This window comes from Sinocyclocheilus rhinocerous, unplaced genomic scaffold (genome assembly GCF_001515625.1).
Source record: "Sinocyclocheilus rhinocerous isolate Xijiao unplaced genomic scaffold, SAMN03320098_v1.1 scaffold449, whole genome shotgun sequence".
NCBI lineage: Eukaryota > Metazoa > Chordata > Actinopteri > Cypriniformes > Cyprinidae > Sinocyclocheilus > Sinocyclocheilus rhinocerous.
The window spans coordinates 846,794-861,984 of NW_015652285.1; the positions used below are offsets into that span (position 1 = coordinate 846,794).

At 34.9% G+C, this 15,191-nt stretch overlaps 1 protein-coding gene across 1 annotated transcript; it reads left to right on the forward strand.

Moving 5' to 3' along the window:
• Positions 1–372: 372 nt before the first annotated feature.
• LOC107714353 (poly(rC)-binding protein 3-like) lies at positions 373–10,784 on the forward strand (the record flags this gene model as incomplete). The annotated part of the gene is made up of 8 exons (XM_016520175.1): positions 373–411; positions 675–791; positions 1,950–2,081; positions 2,522–2,650; positions 5,106–5,180; positions 6,980–7,021; positions 9,393–9,468; positions 10,698–10,784. Coding segments are annotated over 8 exons (693 nt in total), but the record flags the coding sequence as incomplete, so codon positions are not given.
• Positions 10,785–15,191: the final 4,407 nt, after the last annotated feature.

Below are 15,191 nucleotides of genomic sequence, written 5' to 3' on the forward strand. Positions count from 1 at the left end.
AAATCAGCATATTAGAATGATTTCTGAAGGATCATGTGACACTGAAGACTGGAGGGTAATGATGCTGAAAATTCAGCTCTGCGTCACAGGAATAAATTAGATTTTAATGTATATTAAAAATAGAAAAACGTTATTTTACATCATAATAATATTTCACAATATTAAATTTTTTTCCTGTATATTTGATCAAATAAATGCAGCCTTGATGAGCATAAGAAACTCCTTTAAAAAACATAAAAAACCGTTCTGATCCCAAACTTTTGACCGGTAGTGTAGATTGATAGATATAGTATATTAAATATATTCAGTATTATATATGTGTGTATATGTGTATTTTAAGCACTGCATCTAAATATTCCGCTCTTCTTTTTGCTACAGAAAGGGGAAACTGTGAAGAAGATGCGTGAAGAGGTATGTTTTTGTTTTGCTAATTTGTTTGATGTTCTGTCGAGAATAACTTTTTTTAATCACACTGACCTCAGTGTTGTTTGTGTAAAAATAATAATAGTTATTTGAAATGAACCTATTTCACTTTTTTAAGATGGGATAGAGGAAAGTAGTTTAAAATTGCACCTTTAAGTGTGTTTTTTGAGCTGTTAAAAGGGTCTTGAAGTCTCTCAGACGCGAAGCAGAACAAGAATATGAGGGTTAACTTGACTTTTGACATCCTACAGAGCGGCGCTCGCATCAACATCTCAGAGGGAAACTGTCCTGAGAGGATCGTCACCATCACTGGACCCACAGATGCCATCTTTAAGGCCTTCGCTATGATCGCATACAAGTTTGAAGAGGTGCTGGTCGGATACAATATATGAAAATCTCACTTAACTCAAACTAACCACTTTGACAAAACTGACCAAAATGTTTTGATGTTAACAGTAATGGTATACACTACCGTTCAAAAGTTTGTGGTCGGTAACGTTTTTAAAATGATTCTGAAAGTCTCTTATGCTCACCAAGGCTACAAGTCAATCAATCATTTATTTCTATAGCACATTTAAAGTTGACCAAAGTGCTTTACAGACCCATACTTACAAAACATATACACATACACACCATAAAGCACAACAAAACACTAAACAAACCCCACATAGCTAAGAACAGTTAAATGCAGCAGAGAAGAGATGGGTCTTCAACATAGATTTCAAACACTCAATGGAGTCACAGGATTTAATATGTAGAGGGAGGCTGTTTCAAAGACGCACGGAAATGCAGTAATACTATGAAATATTATTACAAACTGTTTTCTATTTTAATAGATTTTAAAGTGTAATTTATTCATGTAATGGAAAAGCTGAATTTTCAGCATCATTACTCCAGTCTTTAGTGCCACGTTATCCTTCAGAAATCATTCTAATATGCTGATTTGCTGCTCAAGAAACATTTCTTTTTATTATCAACGTTGAAAGCAGTTGTGCTGCCTAATTTGTTGTGCAGAACAGCATTTTTAAAGTTATTATTTATTATTTTTGTAATAATGTAAAAGTCCTTACTATCCACTATACATCTATTTCAGTCAATTTAATGCATCCATGCTGAATAAAAGTATTCACTTAAAAAAAAAAATGCTGACCGCAAACTTTTGAACAGTAGTGTATATCTCAATATACTGAAGTTAACAATTTAATAAAAAATGGGCAATACCTTTTTTTTAATAATCCAGTGACTTAAATTCATTTGAAATGAACATTACTTCATCCAATTTTATTTTATTTTCTCCTTTTATTCAGAACTTCATGGGCACAAACCAAGACATTAAAAGATTAGTCTGGCTTCAGTGCACATGCAGCTGCACAAAAAACATTAAACAGTAAAACAAATAATATAAAACCAATAATTTTAACTTTTTTAATTTGAACTAATTCGTATTATATGAGCCACATTCTGTTGTTTCAACTATATTAAATTTGTGTTATCTATTATGTTGTTGCTTTCTGATATTTCTTCAGGATATAATCAACTCCATGAGCAATAGCCCAGCCACCAGTAAGCCCCCTGTCACTTTGCGCCTAGTGGTGCCCGCCAGTCAGTGCGGCTCCCTCATTGGCAAAGGAGGCTCGAAAATCAAAGAGATGAGAGAGGTATGAAACTTTGCTCTTAGACTTATTTTCTGATAATGGATTGTCAGATCTCTTTTACTGGCTTATGCAACTTTCCAAGCCCATCTTGTATGGCAGAAGTCTTCAACCACACAGCCACAAAACTCACAAGTAAATACAAATTATGTAAATATATTAACATCCCACTAGACTCATGCTGTTCTCAGTGTAACCAGGTCCTTGCTCAATCTTTCTATCCACTAAGAGTTCCTTTATCTAAAAAAGGTTGAAGGCCCCTGTTGTATGGAAATCACGACATTGCTGAATGCCTTCAACAGAAACATATGCTTGCTTGCAGATGGCAATATTTGTCCCAGTGTTCCCTAGAGAGCAGTGCGGTCTCAGAGCAGATCACACCATCATCAGCAGCGGATGCTCTGAATCATAGTCTGGTGTTGTTTTTTCTCTCTCTATCTCTTTAGTCCACAGGAGCTCAGGTGCAGGTAGCAGGGGACATGCTGCCTAACTCCACAGAGCGCGCAGTGACAATCTCCGGCACCCCAGAAGCCATCATCCAGTGTGTCAAACAGATATGTGTGGTCATGCTGGAGGTACAGTTTTGTACAGTGTTGTTTAAAGGATAATTCACATAGAATGAAATTTATGTCATTATTTACACCCCCTCATGTTGTTTTAAACCCAAATGACTTTCATTACACTGTTGAACACAAAAAGTTAAAACGTGATTTAAAATCAGCATGAAGTAAAAAAAAATATTTAGGCCTATATTTAAGATTTATGCATTTAAATTGCATATATACATTTTTTTTGGTCACACTTTATTTTAAGGTCCAATCCTTGCTATTAACAAACCATTAATTACGACTTTGCCTCAATAAACTCCTAATTTGCTGCTTATTAATAGTTAGTAAGTAGTTGTTAAGTTTAGGATTAGGGATGTAGAATATGGTAATGCAGAATATGTGCTTTATAAGTACTAATAAACCGCCAATATGTTAATAATAGGCATGCTAATAAGCAACTAGTTATTAGTGAGAATTGGTCCCTATGCTAAAGTGTTACCTTTTTTTTTTGTTGGAAAATCAAATGGTCTTGGATGTACATCACATTATGGAAGAAAATGAACAAACTGTTCTTTACAGTCAGATGTTTTCATTGAATCAGCTGACCAAGTTCACTTGATGACTTCAGAAGTCTTGGATATGGAGCATAAGTCATATGAACTACTAAGTACAAAAAAGACGGTTTTACTCTTTAAAGCTTAAAAGTATTATTTCTCATTCGTTGTAATTGCTCAGAACAGAGCAACCGGTACATACTGTACAACATTTTCCTTTTGTGTCTCACAGAAGCAAGTAAGTCTGTTTTGGAACACCATGAGGCTGAGTAATGATGAATGAATTTTCTTTTTTTGGGTGAAATCCATTTGTTATGGCAATAACAATGGGATGGATGCACAACCATACACACAGCCACACTCCATTACAGCCACCCTGCCAAAGAGAGACTACATTGTTTTACTTGTGATTAATGAGAAACACAAAGCTTCCGTTGGCTTGCTTACGCCTTCTCTCATTTTATTGATTTAAATGTTATTCTTATCCACCAATGACGTGTAGGGCTGATCTCCTGCAGAGGTGAATTGTGCTCTGATTGGGCATTATCGAATGCTTTTCATTCTTGGCTTGTACAGACACAGACATATTTCTAACGTAATCAGATCACCTGGGAACTTATAACATGTACTTGTATCATCCTTTGTGTGTAGCTGAAATTTTAGCGCTATTGTTTATCTTTACAAAAGGTATAACTGAACTCACTGAAGTGACAACAATATAGCGTTCTACTGTTTGAAACATATATAGTGGAATAATGCTATAGATTAACTACTGTATTTAAAAATAAATAAATACAATAGGCAGTATACAGTGTATACTGCATAGTATACAATCAGTTTGGAAAGTAGTTGGTATTGTGTTCCCTATCCAACAAAGCCTTACTGTTTCCAGTGTGGCAAATAAATCTGAAAGTCTCTTTCTTGACTGTTTATTTGATTGGACTCCCAAAAGTGAAGAGTCTTTTGCTTAAAATTGGACTAGAAATGCTAACAGGATTTATTTCAGATTACATTACATTTATTTCACTGGTGATGGCATATTATCATGGCATATTACAGTGTGACACCTTTATTGTTGCATAATGCGTTGTTTTGTGTACAGTATGGTATTTATAAATTATATACTCTGCTGTTTTAAAGTTTGTGGTCAGTATAACTTTTTTAAATTTAATAGTTTTATTCAGCAAGGATGCATTAAATTAATTGAAATTAAGTGACAGTAAAGGCATTTATAATGTTACAAAATATTTTAATTTCAAACAAATGGCTGCTGAAAATTCAGCTTTTCCATAATTGCATTTACATTTTTTTTATATTGAAATAAAATGTCACAATTTTACTGTCTTTACTGTGTTTTTGATTAAATAAATGCAGCCTTGGTGAGTATAAGAGACTTTTTTCAAAAACAAAAATTTTGGAACAGTGGCATACTTTGCTGTAAAGTAAGGCTACGTTTACACTAGTGCATTTTTGTTTTAAAACGCAGAACTTTTGCTACGGTTACGCCTGTCGTTTACAGTACTCCGGTGTTTTCGACCCTCGAAAATGGAGATTTTCGAAAACGCTGTAGACCCCGTTTTAGTTTGAAAACTCCGGGGTTGCGTTTCAGTGTAAACACCGTTTTAAAACGAAAACGCACTAGTGTAAACAGGGCCTAAATAGTCAGCTGGTATTCTATTCTGGGCACGTATTCTGTTGACTTTTTGCTACAGCACCTTGATATTTCAGCTTGACTTTTGCCCACCTTGTTTCTGGTTTATGGATTAGACAGTTTGAGCTCAACAACACACAGCCTAGAGAATACAAATCTTCAAGCGCTGGGGTCTCACAACATCTGTGCTCCTGCTTTACCACACAAACACTCCACCACACACACCTGTCTCCTGGTCTAACGTTGTTTCTGCCTCTTACCTCTTCCCCTCTCCTAGTCCCCACCGAAAGGTGCCACCATTCCCTACCGCCCAAAGCCCGCCTCCACCCCCGTCATTTTTTCAGGTGGCCAGGTAAGAGCCGACCCGCTGGCGGCGTCCGCAGCCAACCTCAGCCTTTTACTGCAGCACCAGCCACTGCCTGTTAGTTCACTCAGGTTTTCTCACCTTCTCACTCGCATGTTGTCACACCATCCTAACCAGGGAAATACTTGCAGAGAGAGAGAGGAGCTTTAGATTGTCAATGAGAGTTCAGATCCATAAGGAGAGTGCTCTTCTGCCATGACATAGTTCAGTGCAGCAGCACTGCCTTTTACTGCTGTCCAAAAAGTTAATTTTAAGCAAATATGGAAATGAAATGAATGCATATTTTTCATGTTTTTGTCTTTCTGCTGTGGTAATGCATTCTAATAGGTTTTAGCAGGCTTTAGTTCACTTTAAATTCACTTTGCAAGTTACATGCATTTGTGTGAAGTTATGTGCATTTTAAACTCAAGTACTTCAATTTAATTTCATTTTATATTCAAAAATTTTTGTCCCATTACAGTTACCATAAAAAGAGAAAGCATGAAAGCATTTGGAATGAAGAGCATATTTAAAAATCATGCAAAACAAAGGCTTGATGATTTTAAACTGACTGCCTGAAAATTCTGTCAAAGTCAATAAATTAAGACAAATATATTATTATTGCATATTAATATTCTTATTTTTCTTAAGCCTATTTTTGAATCAGAAATCGAAATGTTGGGGTGCACTAACAAACAGAGTAATGTTTCAAATGTAATTATTCTCGTCAGGAAATCAACCTTCAAAAACCTTAGAAGTCTTTGCATATTCAACTGGTGTAGAAAGATTATATTTCAACATTGAAAAATAGAAAATTGCATACCTCACCTTTACATGGCAATGAATGCGTTTTTGGCTGCTTTGAGTGTATTTTAATTCTAGATCGATGTTCTTCACTCTTATTGCAAAATAAACTCCTCCCTCTCAGAGCAAATATCATATCCTTTTAATATTTTCAAAGCTTAAAGTGTAACATCTCAGGATGTGATAGAGTTTGTCGACCTGGATTTGCATTAATTTGAGATTCCAATAAAATTTGAAATGTCAAGTTATAGATATTGAAGGGATATGCTATCAAACGTTTTTTCAAAGTCATCCCCACTCATTCACTAACCAACACAAAATACAATGCGTTTGTAATTTCCCCCCCCTGCTAATCTAACATTCCTTTGATGATGAATAACAATATCCTTTAACAAAGCTCTCAGCATCTTTTTAACGTAACTCATTCACAGGCACTTCAGCTAACATAACCATAGATGGCACATCATGGCATTTTACATGAAATACAACACGATTATCAGTTTTACACTTTAAACTTATGTTCTTTTATCTCTTATTTTTGAAAATATAAAAAGAGGTCCAGAATTTTATGTACTGTAGAAAACTTGGTGAAGGATGTTATATATTCATCTATTCAGATGATTCAGAAATAGATTTGCTTTTATTGTCGGGTATATTTACCTACTCAAGGAATGTGTTTGTTATTTGAAGACTGTATGAAATATATTTTTAGCATAGTGTGCACTTGCACTCAAGTAGACGCACAGATATGAAAAGCCAGGAGTGTTGTAAATTATTTAAAGCGCTGAATATTATTACTGTATAACTAGTCATAAAAAATGATTCACATAAAATATGAAAGAAAATTCAGTTTTTGAAACCAAATGTTCCTTTAAAATATTAACAGATCCTTTAGCGGTTATGAATCAGTTAGTTCTTGTGTTTATTGGGCCCTGCAGCCTTGTAAAAATGTTGATTTGATTTTTTCTTCTCTTTTTTTTTGTTTTCTCTCTCCGTCTTCACAGGCCTACACAATTCAGGGACAATATGCCATTCCACACCCAGATGTGAGTCCCTAGCCATCCACCCTCTTCCCCCCTAGCACCGTCAACAGTCCGCATGGCTATGTAGTTTCAGCGTGGACCTCTCTATTAATATTAAGCAGTAATATTAATATGATGTTACTGATGTGTAATTTTTGTCGCATTACAATCTGAAAATATTCTCAACCTCAGCCCTCCAAAATGTAAACCAAACTTCTAAGGACTTGGCCTGTTGGAGGAAATGACAGTCTTTGTCATTTTCTAGATGGTCCGCATAGAATTACATACAAGACTCACGCTGAGGTCATTCGAAAGTGACGTGGTTACCTAATCCAGTGGTTCTCAAAATTTTCAGACCATGGAGTATCACCTTTGATTAGTGTAAAGGAAATTCGCCATTCAAGCAAATCAGCATTTCTGTGAGAAACATAATGCCTTTTTGCGGTTCAGTGGAAGGACTAAAAAGCATCATTTGTTTGCAGAGGCAACTGGATTTGAGGTTATATTGACATTTTATATGTTGAATTGCAAATGTAGTTTTGATTTCGATCTTAAAATGTCTCCTGTCTATGTACAAAAGCCTGGAAATCCTCTGTCAAACTTGTTACATTATTGATGGGAGCATCAAAAGCAGGCAAACAGAGTGATATCTCCACTTTTTCTTGTTTTTCGTTATATTTTTAGCATACACAGCTTGAGAATGATTATCACTTTATCACTTTTCTATTTGCATCTTACCTGTTGCATTATGGTTTTACATGCATAAAAATTGTACACTAAATTTCCAAAGTTTGGAGTCAGTAAGATTTTTTGAAAGAAAGAAAGAAATTAATACTTTTGTTCAGTATGGACTTAATAATTCAGTTGTTCAGAAGTGACATTTTTAATGTTACAAAAGATTTATATTTCAAATAAATGCTGTTATTTTGAACTTGCTATTCATCAAAGAAGCCTGAAAAAAAAATGTATCATGGTTTTCAGGAAAATATTAAGCCGCTCAGCTGTTTTCAACATTGATCATAAAAATAAATGTTTCTTGAGCAACAAATCAGTATAATAAAATTATTTCTGAAGGATCGTGTGACACTGAAGACTGGAGTAATGGCTGCTGAAAATTCAGCTTTGCCAACACTGGAATAAATTACATTTTTAAATATATTAATATAGATTACAGTCATTTTAAATTGTAATAATATTTCACAATATTACTGTTTTTACTGTATATCTGATCAAATAAATGCAGCCTTGGTGAGCTTAAGAGACTTTTAACATTAAAAAATCTTTCAGACCCCAAACTTTTTAAAGTGCCCCTATTATGGGTGATGAAAGGTTCATATTTTGGTTTTGGGAGTCCCAAACAACAGGTTGACATGCATGCAAGGTCAAAAAACACTTTCATTGTCTTATAATATGCATTTATTTTTACCTTATTTGCTCAACGACTCTGAAACGATTCGTTTAACGATTCATTAGTGTATATAAAATGGAAATGAGAAAGCAAATGTGGAAAAATAGAAGTACCATTTTTACAACAAAAAAAAAATCTGTTTTCCATTTACATAATCAAAATTACACATCCCATAGTTTGAGAACCACTGACCTTATCAAAATGGAAGCACGCTTACAATCCAGATAATGCTTTAATCCTGATAGCTGTGTTTTCCTCACAGATAATCTGAATGAATATCCATCAGAGAGAAGAAGAGATGCCATGTGTTAGTTCTTTTCATTTAGGATTGGCAGTGATTGATGCTTAGAGATGCTTCTGCTGACATTGCAATAACTCAAGTCAAGGTTGGACATCCCTTTCAACCTGCTTTAGACTCAGATTTAGACGGTGTACACAGCTACACCCAGCACAAGTCTGACTGTTTGTAAAATAGGCTTGTGTGTCCTCTGAAGGTTACCCGAGCGCTTACATGTTCATATCTCTGATGGATAACGGTTCACTCGTGGTTCAGGTGACAAATTATCGTTTGGTAATACAGACACGTTCTATTGCATTTAGACTCTTTTGAGTCACCCGGGTTACAGAAAAGCATAAACTAAACTCCACTTTAATCTTAAACCAAAAAAAAATTGAGCGAATATATCATCAAAATGTCACATGATTAATTGGCAGATTCTATATTTATCAGACATTTTTTCCCAAGATGGGGCTTATCAAAGGTTAGTTAGTGATCAGATGAGATTAACCTTAACCCACCAAGTCAGGCCAAGTCCTTCTAAAGTTGCTGTCTCTTTAGCTTTCTCTTTTGCTCTTCTTCCACCACAGTGTGCCATGGCTTCTTATCCTCTTTGTCTCTTTGTTCTAGTTTAGTTTCTTGATTTCTTGGTGTGACCTGTCTTATAACAATAACCTCTTAGCTCTACTGTCCCTCCAAACCCTCAGCAGTTGACCAAGCTCCACCAGTTGGCTATGCAGCAAACCCCCTTTACCCCCCTCGGACAGACCACCCCTGCTTTCCCTGGTACGTACCCATGAACCCTTTTGAAGTTTCCTTCTCTTTGTACCTGTAGAGAAGCTCTCTTCGTCTTTCTTTCTCTCTTTCCTTCTCGTTCCATGTTAAGCATCATGACATGCCCGTGGTGGTTGCTCTTCACTTTATGGAATGTTTTTTTTTTATTATTTATTTATTTATTTTACTTTTTTTGTGGTGTTTCTTCAAAAATATATGTTACTGCATTTTATTTTATTTTGTTTGTTAGTGTTTTATTTTACTTGTTAGTGTTTTTTTATTTATTTGTTAGTGTTTTGTTTTTAGTGCTTTTTATTTTTTGTGTTATTATTTTAATTGTTTTTTGTTTGTTTTATTTTACTTGTTAGGGTATTTTCATTTTTATTTGTTAGTGTTTTATTTATTTTATTTTTAGTGTTTTATCTTAATAATTTTTTTTTTTGTTAGCGTTTTACTTATTAGTGGGTTTTTTATTTTATTAAATAACATATCCATTAATTGTTTTATTCTTTCTACCCATTATTTCTTTCCTTATTTATTTTCTACTTTTTTGAACTTCAGGTTCAAGTTCTGAAAAAAAAAACTCACCTTGCATTGTTTTTTCTCTTTTTTTTTTTTTTTTTTGTCAACTTTTTATGAAGCGCCTAATCCTGTACTGCTAAGACCTGGGTTAAAAGATAGTGAAGTTTTCCTTCTTATGCAACATTGTCACGTACAGGGGACTAATGGTGTTTATGCTCTAAAGGAATTACCAATGCCACAAAATGTGTTCTTTCCTGCCCTTCAGAAACTGGCGTAAGAGAAGCATATCAGTGTTTTGATTTTACAGACCACAACACATCTTCCATCAAGCCATTCATTACGTATTCATTTTTATAAACACTGTCTTATACAAGCTCAGTTTAAAGCTATTACTAAGGGCAAACCAAATGACGTGTGCTGCGTAGAGCATGCTTTGCTATTCACACATATATCTAACATATATCTAATATACAGTATGTTTGTGTTAGACCAAGGATATACTGTAGGAAAGTTTGCCTTGACAAGCCAAGATGTGAGAGCCGCTAGAGTTATTTATGTTAGTTTAAGGTGAAAAAAGGCCTCCACAAAAAGCCTCAGGAGGACTAAGAGTTCCTGGCACTCTGCACGTGGTCCATTAAGGCCATCAGTCTTCTAAGCGTATGTATGCAGTGTTGTTTATCCTAGGCTGCTCTCGAGCTTCCCTCTGCTCTCTCATTCAGGTCTGGATGCCAGTCCCCCGGCCAGTACTCATGAACTCACCATTCCCAATGATGTGAGTATAAAGATTGACGTTCCGTTTTGACTCAGTCCCCTGTCAGAAATAAATTTAGAATATATGTCTGATGTAGAGTCCAAGTCAGGGTTTTTTAAGAACAAATCAAAGTCAAAGTCAATCACAAATCAAAGTCTACAAATCCATTTAGAAAATAATTGAAATTAACCCTACAGGTTTGTTTTAAAACCTTATAATTGTATTTATTTATTTTTGTTGTTCACAAGTCTCTAATTTCTCTAATTTCTAATTAATCTCTATTTTAATAATATTTTTTTATTAAGAATAAGAATATATTCTATTTCTAAACTTTTTTCTATTTCTATTTTTAAATTAATTAATTTGTATTAAATTTAAATACAATTTAAATTTATTAATTTGTAACTTATTTCTTTGATGGAAAAGCTGAATTTTCAGCAGTCATTACTCCAGTCAGTTCAGTGTCACATGATCCTTCAGGCATCATTCTAATATGCTAATTTGGTCTAGAAATGTTTCTTATTATTATCAATGTTGAAAATAGTTGTGTTGCTCAGGATTCTTTGATGAATAGAAAGTTCACTTGTTAGACTTGTTTCCATGTTTCAGACTTCCATCTTTCAAGTTTCCATCTTTGGTTTATCCAGTTGGATCTTATTTGATTCTTCAATTCTTTGAATCCTTTCCAAATTAAAAAAAATTCCAATTAATTCCAAATAAATTTGCATTCCTTTTTGACATGGTTGCGGCGCCCGGGGAGCATTTGGGGGATCGGTGCCTTGCTTAAAGGAACACGCCACTATTTTTGAAAATAGGCTCATTTTCCAACTCCCCTAGAGTTAAACAGTTGAGCTTTACCGTTTTCGAATCCATTCAGCCGATCTCCGGGTCTGGCGGTAGCACTTTTAGCTGCAGCTTAGCATAGATCATTGAATCTGATTAGACCATTAGCATCTCGCTCAAAAATGATCAAATTGATTCCCAATAAACGTTATATATACAATCTTCCCTTAGAACTCACCAACCTTACCCTTAAACCCCATTTGTCAACTTCATCAATAGCTACATTCATGTAGGCAGACTACTGAAAAAAAAAAAGGGGAAAAAAAGGCAGGCCAACTGTAGTATGATTTGTTCATGTTATGCAGTGTTTTAGTATAGTATTTTAGCATGCTGAATGTTTGGGTCTTGTTATATATTTATTTATGATTAGTTCAGTGTGGTTGCTGCATAATAATTCTTGTATTTTGACGGCAAAGATAAAAAAAAAATTTGATTGCATCCAATAGCATTTTCTAGCAATGCTGTTGGCAAGGAGCTAGTGATGTGATGCAGATGTTGCAATGAAGTACAAATGCATGTCAGAATCGAGGAGATGTTGGAAACTGTCTCTTTAGAAGCGGAAAAGATTTTATTTTTACATTTGACAGGAGCTTGATTGTTTTCAGCTTAACCGAATCGACAGTAATGCATGCTTATTACTCGACGTGGAGAGCAACAAGGTGGAAAAAGCTATCATTCTTGTACAGAAGTGTCAAATGCTTTCAGAATTATTTTATGTTATCTATTTTTTTCTATCTTTTCCTTACCCCTTCCCTTTTTCCTCTTCCCTTAACTATTCTAGGCTGACGTCTGAGGTCACTGGAATGGGCACTCTCTAATTTCTACCCATGATCCTTCACTGCATCACATGACCCTTGAGCCAATGGCATTGCACCTAGTTTGTTTTATCTCTGTACTTTTGCTGTCCTGTATTTTCAGTAATTCTGACTAATTTCTGTTCTATAATGTGCACATATTTAAAATCTCAGTTTGATGTTCCTCCTACTCAGCCTTTGTTGTGCTCCTGATGGTCCTTTAATTATTACCTTATAATTATTTTAAAAGACACTTTACTTTTTTTTTGACTCTCTAGTACCTCATGTCCTGTTTTGCCATAGCTTTCACTGTGAATTCACATTTTCTGGTCCGTATTCTGTGGTGTGGTACAGCAAAGCCAATGAAATCCTCCACTTTCCAATCTTACATTAGGTCAGATTGAGTTTGTAATTTTAAAAGCAGCGGTGCTGTGCTTTGCTCCAGGGCTTTGCTCATTGGGTACCTTACAACAGTGCATCTCTTACATGAATAATGAAACCAGCTGATGGAGTTGGAATGTTTGCACCACGCCTGTACGATTTGTTTGCATCTGTCATTGTGGCAAACGCAGTAACACAGAGAATCCATTATTAGCTTCTTGTATTCACTTTCAGAACTGAGAGGAAGAAGAAAATCAGTGTGAAAACAAACGATATGAGGATGTATAAGCCGCGCTCGCAGTTTTACTGCATGCTGAGACATTTCAATTCAGCCTACAATCTAAGTTTAATTAATTGAATCTATTACAGCAGAATTATTTATACACGTTCACATTTACAATCATTATGCACGTCTTTAAATATGAGGCCCCGATTTCATATTACAAACTTATTCAATTTCAATACATTTTTACTCACACTTGGCAGTTGGTGAGTGTTCATTTTGGACCCTGCCCTCATGCATCCATGTACAAACTTCATTCTGACAGTGTTTTCCATATTGCTCTCCAAAACCATATTTGTCAGTCAAACCGAAAAGACATGCACAAGCTCTGCCTGCCTCAGATGAGACTAAGAGGTCGTTCTCCACTGACAGCTTTCGAAACAAACGCACGCATTTTCATATTTCTCGTATTTTTGCTACATGCCAGTATAACAGAGCGCTTTGTTATTTTCTCCTAGGCCACTCTTCAATGATAAGTCAGGATCATTTGTTTCTCGGGCTCTGGAATGTTCATGGGTTTCGGCCAGTCTTTCAAAAGTGTTGGCAGATTTAGCACCCTGGTCTGCTCTTAAACATGATTGTTTCTTTATAACAGTTGTTTAGCTTCAGTTAAGGCCACTTGTTTGTTTTTATTATTATTATTACTGGTACCCATGATTCTCGAGTGTGTCTCCTCCTGCTGATGTAGCCTTACTGATCAGCTCGAATAATATTTTTCTCCCGACTTTAAGCTATTTATGTTGCATGTTATGCTGTGATTAATTATTATTAAGACAGACTGTGTACACTATTAATGATGCTTTCCCATTATTTTATCCAGCTGTTGGCACCTTCAATAATAATTTCATCCCTGATCATACAGCTATGTTTTTTTTTTTTGAAGAAGAAGAAGATTGTGTAATTTCTGCGGCACAAAACAATCTGGTAACACTTTAGTATACAGACCAATTCTCACTATTAACTAGTTGCTTATTAGCATGCCTATTATTAACATATTGGCTATTTATTAATACTTATAAAGCACATATTCTGCATGACCATATTCTGCATCCCTAATCCTAAACTTAACAACTACCTTACTATTAATAAGCAGCAAACTTGGAGTTTATTGAGGCAAAAGTCATAGTTAATGATTTGTTAATAGCAAGAATTGGACCTTAAAATAAAGGTATGTTTCTTTAAGCGGCCTGACTGGCATGAGATGTTGAAATAAATGTGAAGATGCTCTGGGTCGGTGCGGTACATGCATCTCATAACGCAATTATAATTAAGACCTGATGGCATTGAAGTGCTTTTCAAGTCTGGAGACCTTAAAAATGAATGTGTAGTGCCGTATATCCTATCTGTTGTATTGTAAATACCTGTGGCGCAGAAATTACACACTTCAATTCTCACCCCAACAAAACTGTCAGTGTTGTGTTGCTATAGTTAAGCAATTAATTTCCAGTACTGAAGCCCTCTGATTATGCTCTGAGTGTTTCCCAATTTTTCCTGAAGATTGCGACCAAGCTGAAGTCATGTTGAGTTCCCCTTTTATCCAAATCTGAACTTTTTCAGGCAGCAATCAATGTGTATTTCATCCTCCACATTTAAATGTGTAAAATGTGGTATTGAGGCTGAAAGTTGAATGTAACTGCTTCAACGTGATTCATTATTCAATCTTACCTTTCTTGCCATTTTCCAGTTGCATGGTTTTTACATGAGAATATGTAATCATGCACTAAGAAACTATTTTCTTTCACAGTCTTATTACAGGAAATTATGGAAGCGTGTTTCTGCCAAGGGATACAAATAAATAAATAAAAAATGTAATGGGAGTTTTTGATCTCACAATGAGTTTATTTCTCATAATTTTGACTTTTTTTCTCAGGCTTGTGCGATATAAAATCAGAATTTGAACTCTTATGAGAAGAAAAGTCAGAATTGTGAGATTTAAACTCAGAATTCAGAGGGAAAAAGGCAGAATTATGAGATGTAAAATCAAAATTCTGAGAAAAAGAAGTCAGAATTGCGAGATGTAAACTCGGAATTGTCAGAAAAAAAGTCAGAATACTGAGTTTATATCTTGTTTATATTGCAAGAAAAAAAGTCTGAATTGTGAGATTAAAGTCACAATTACCTTTTTATGTTTTATTCCATGGTGAAAACAAGCTTCTATTAA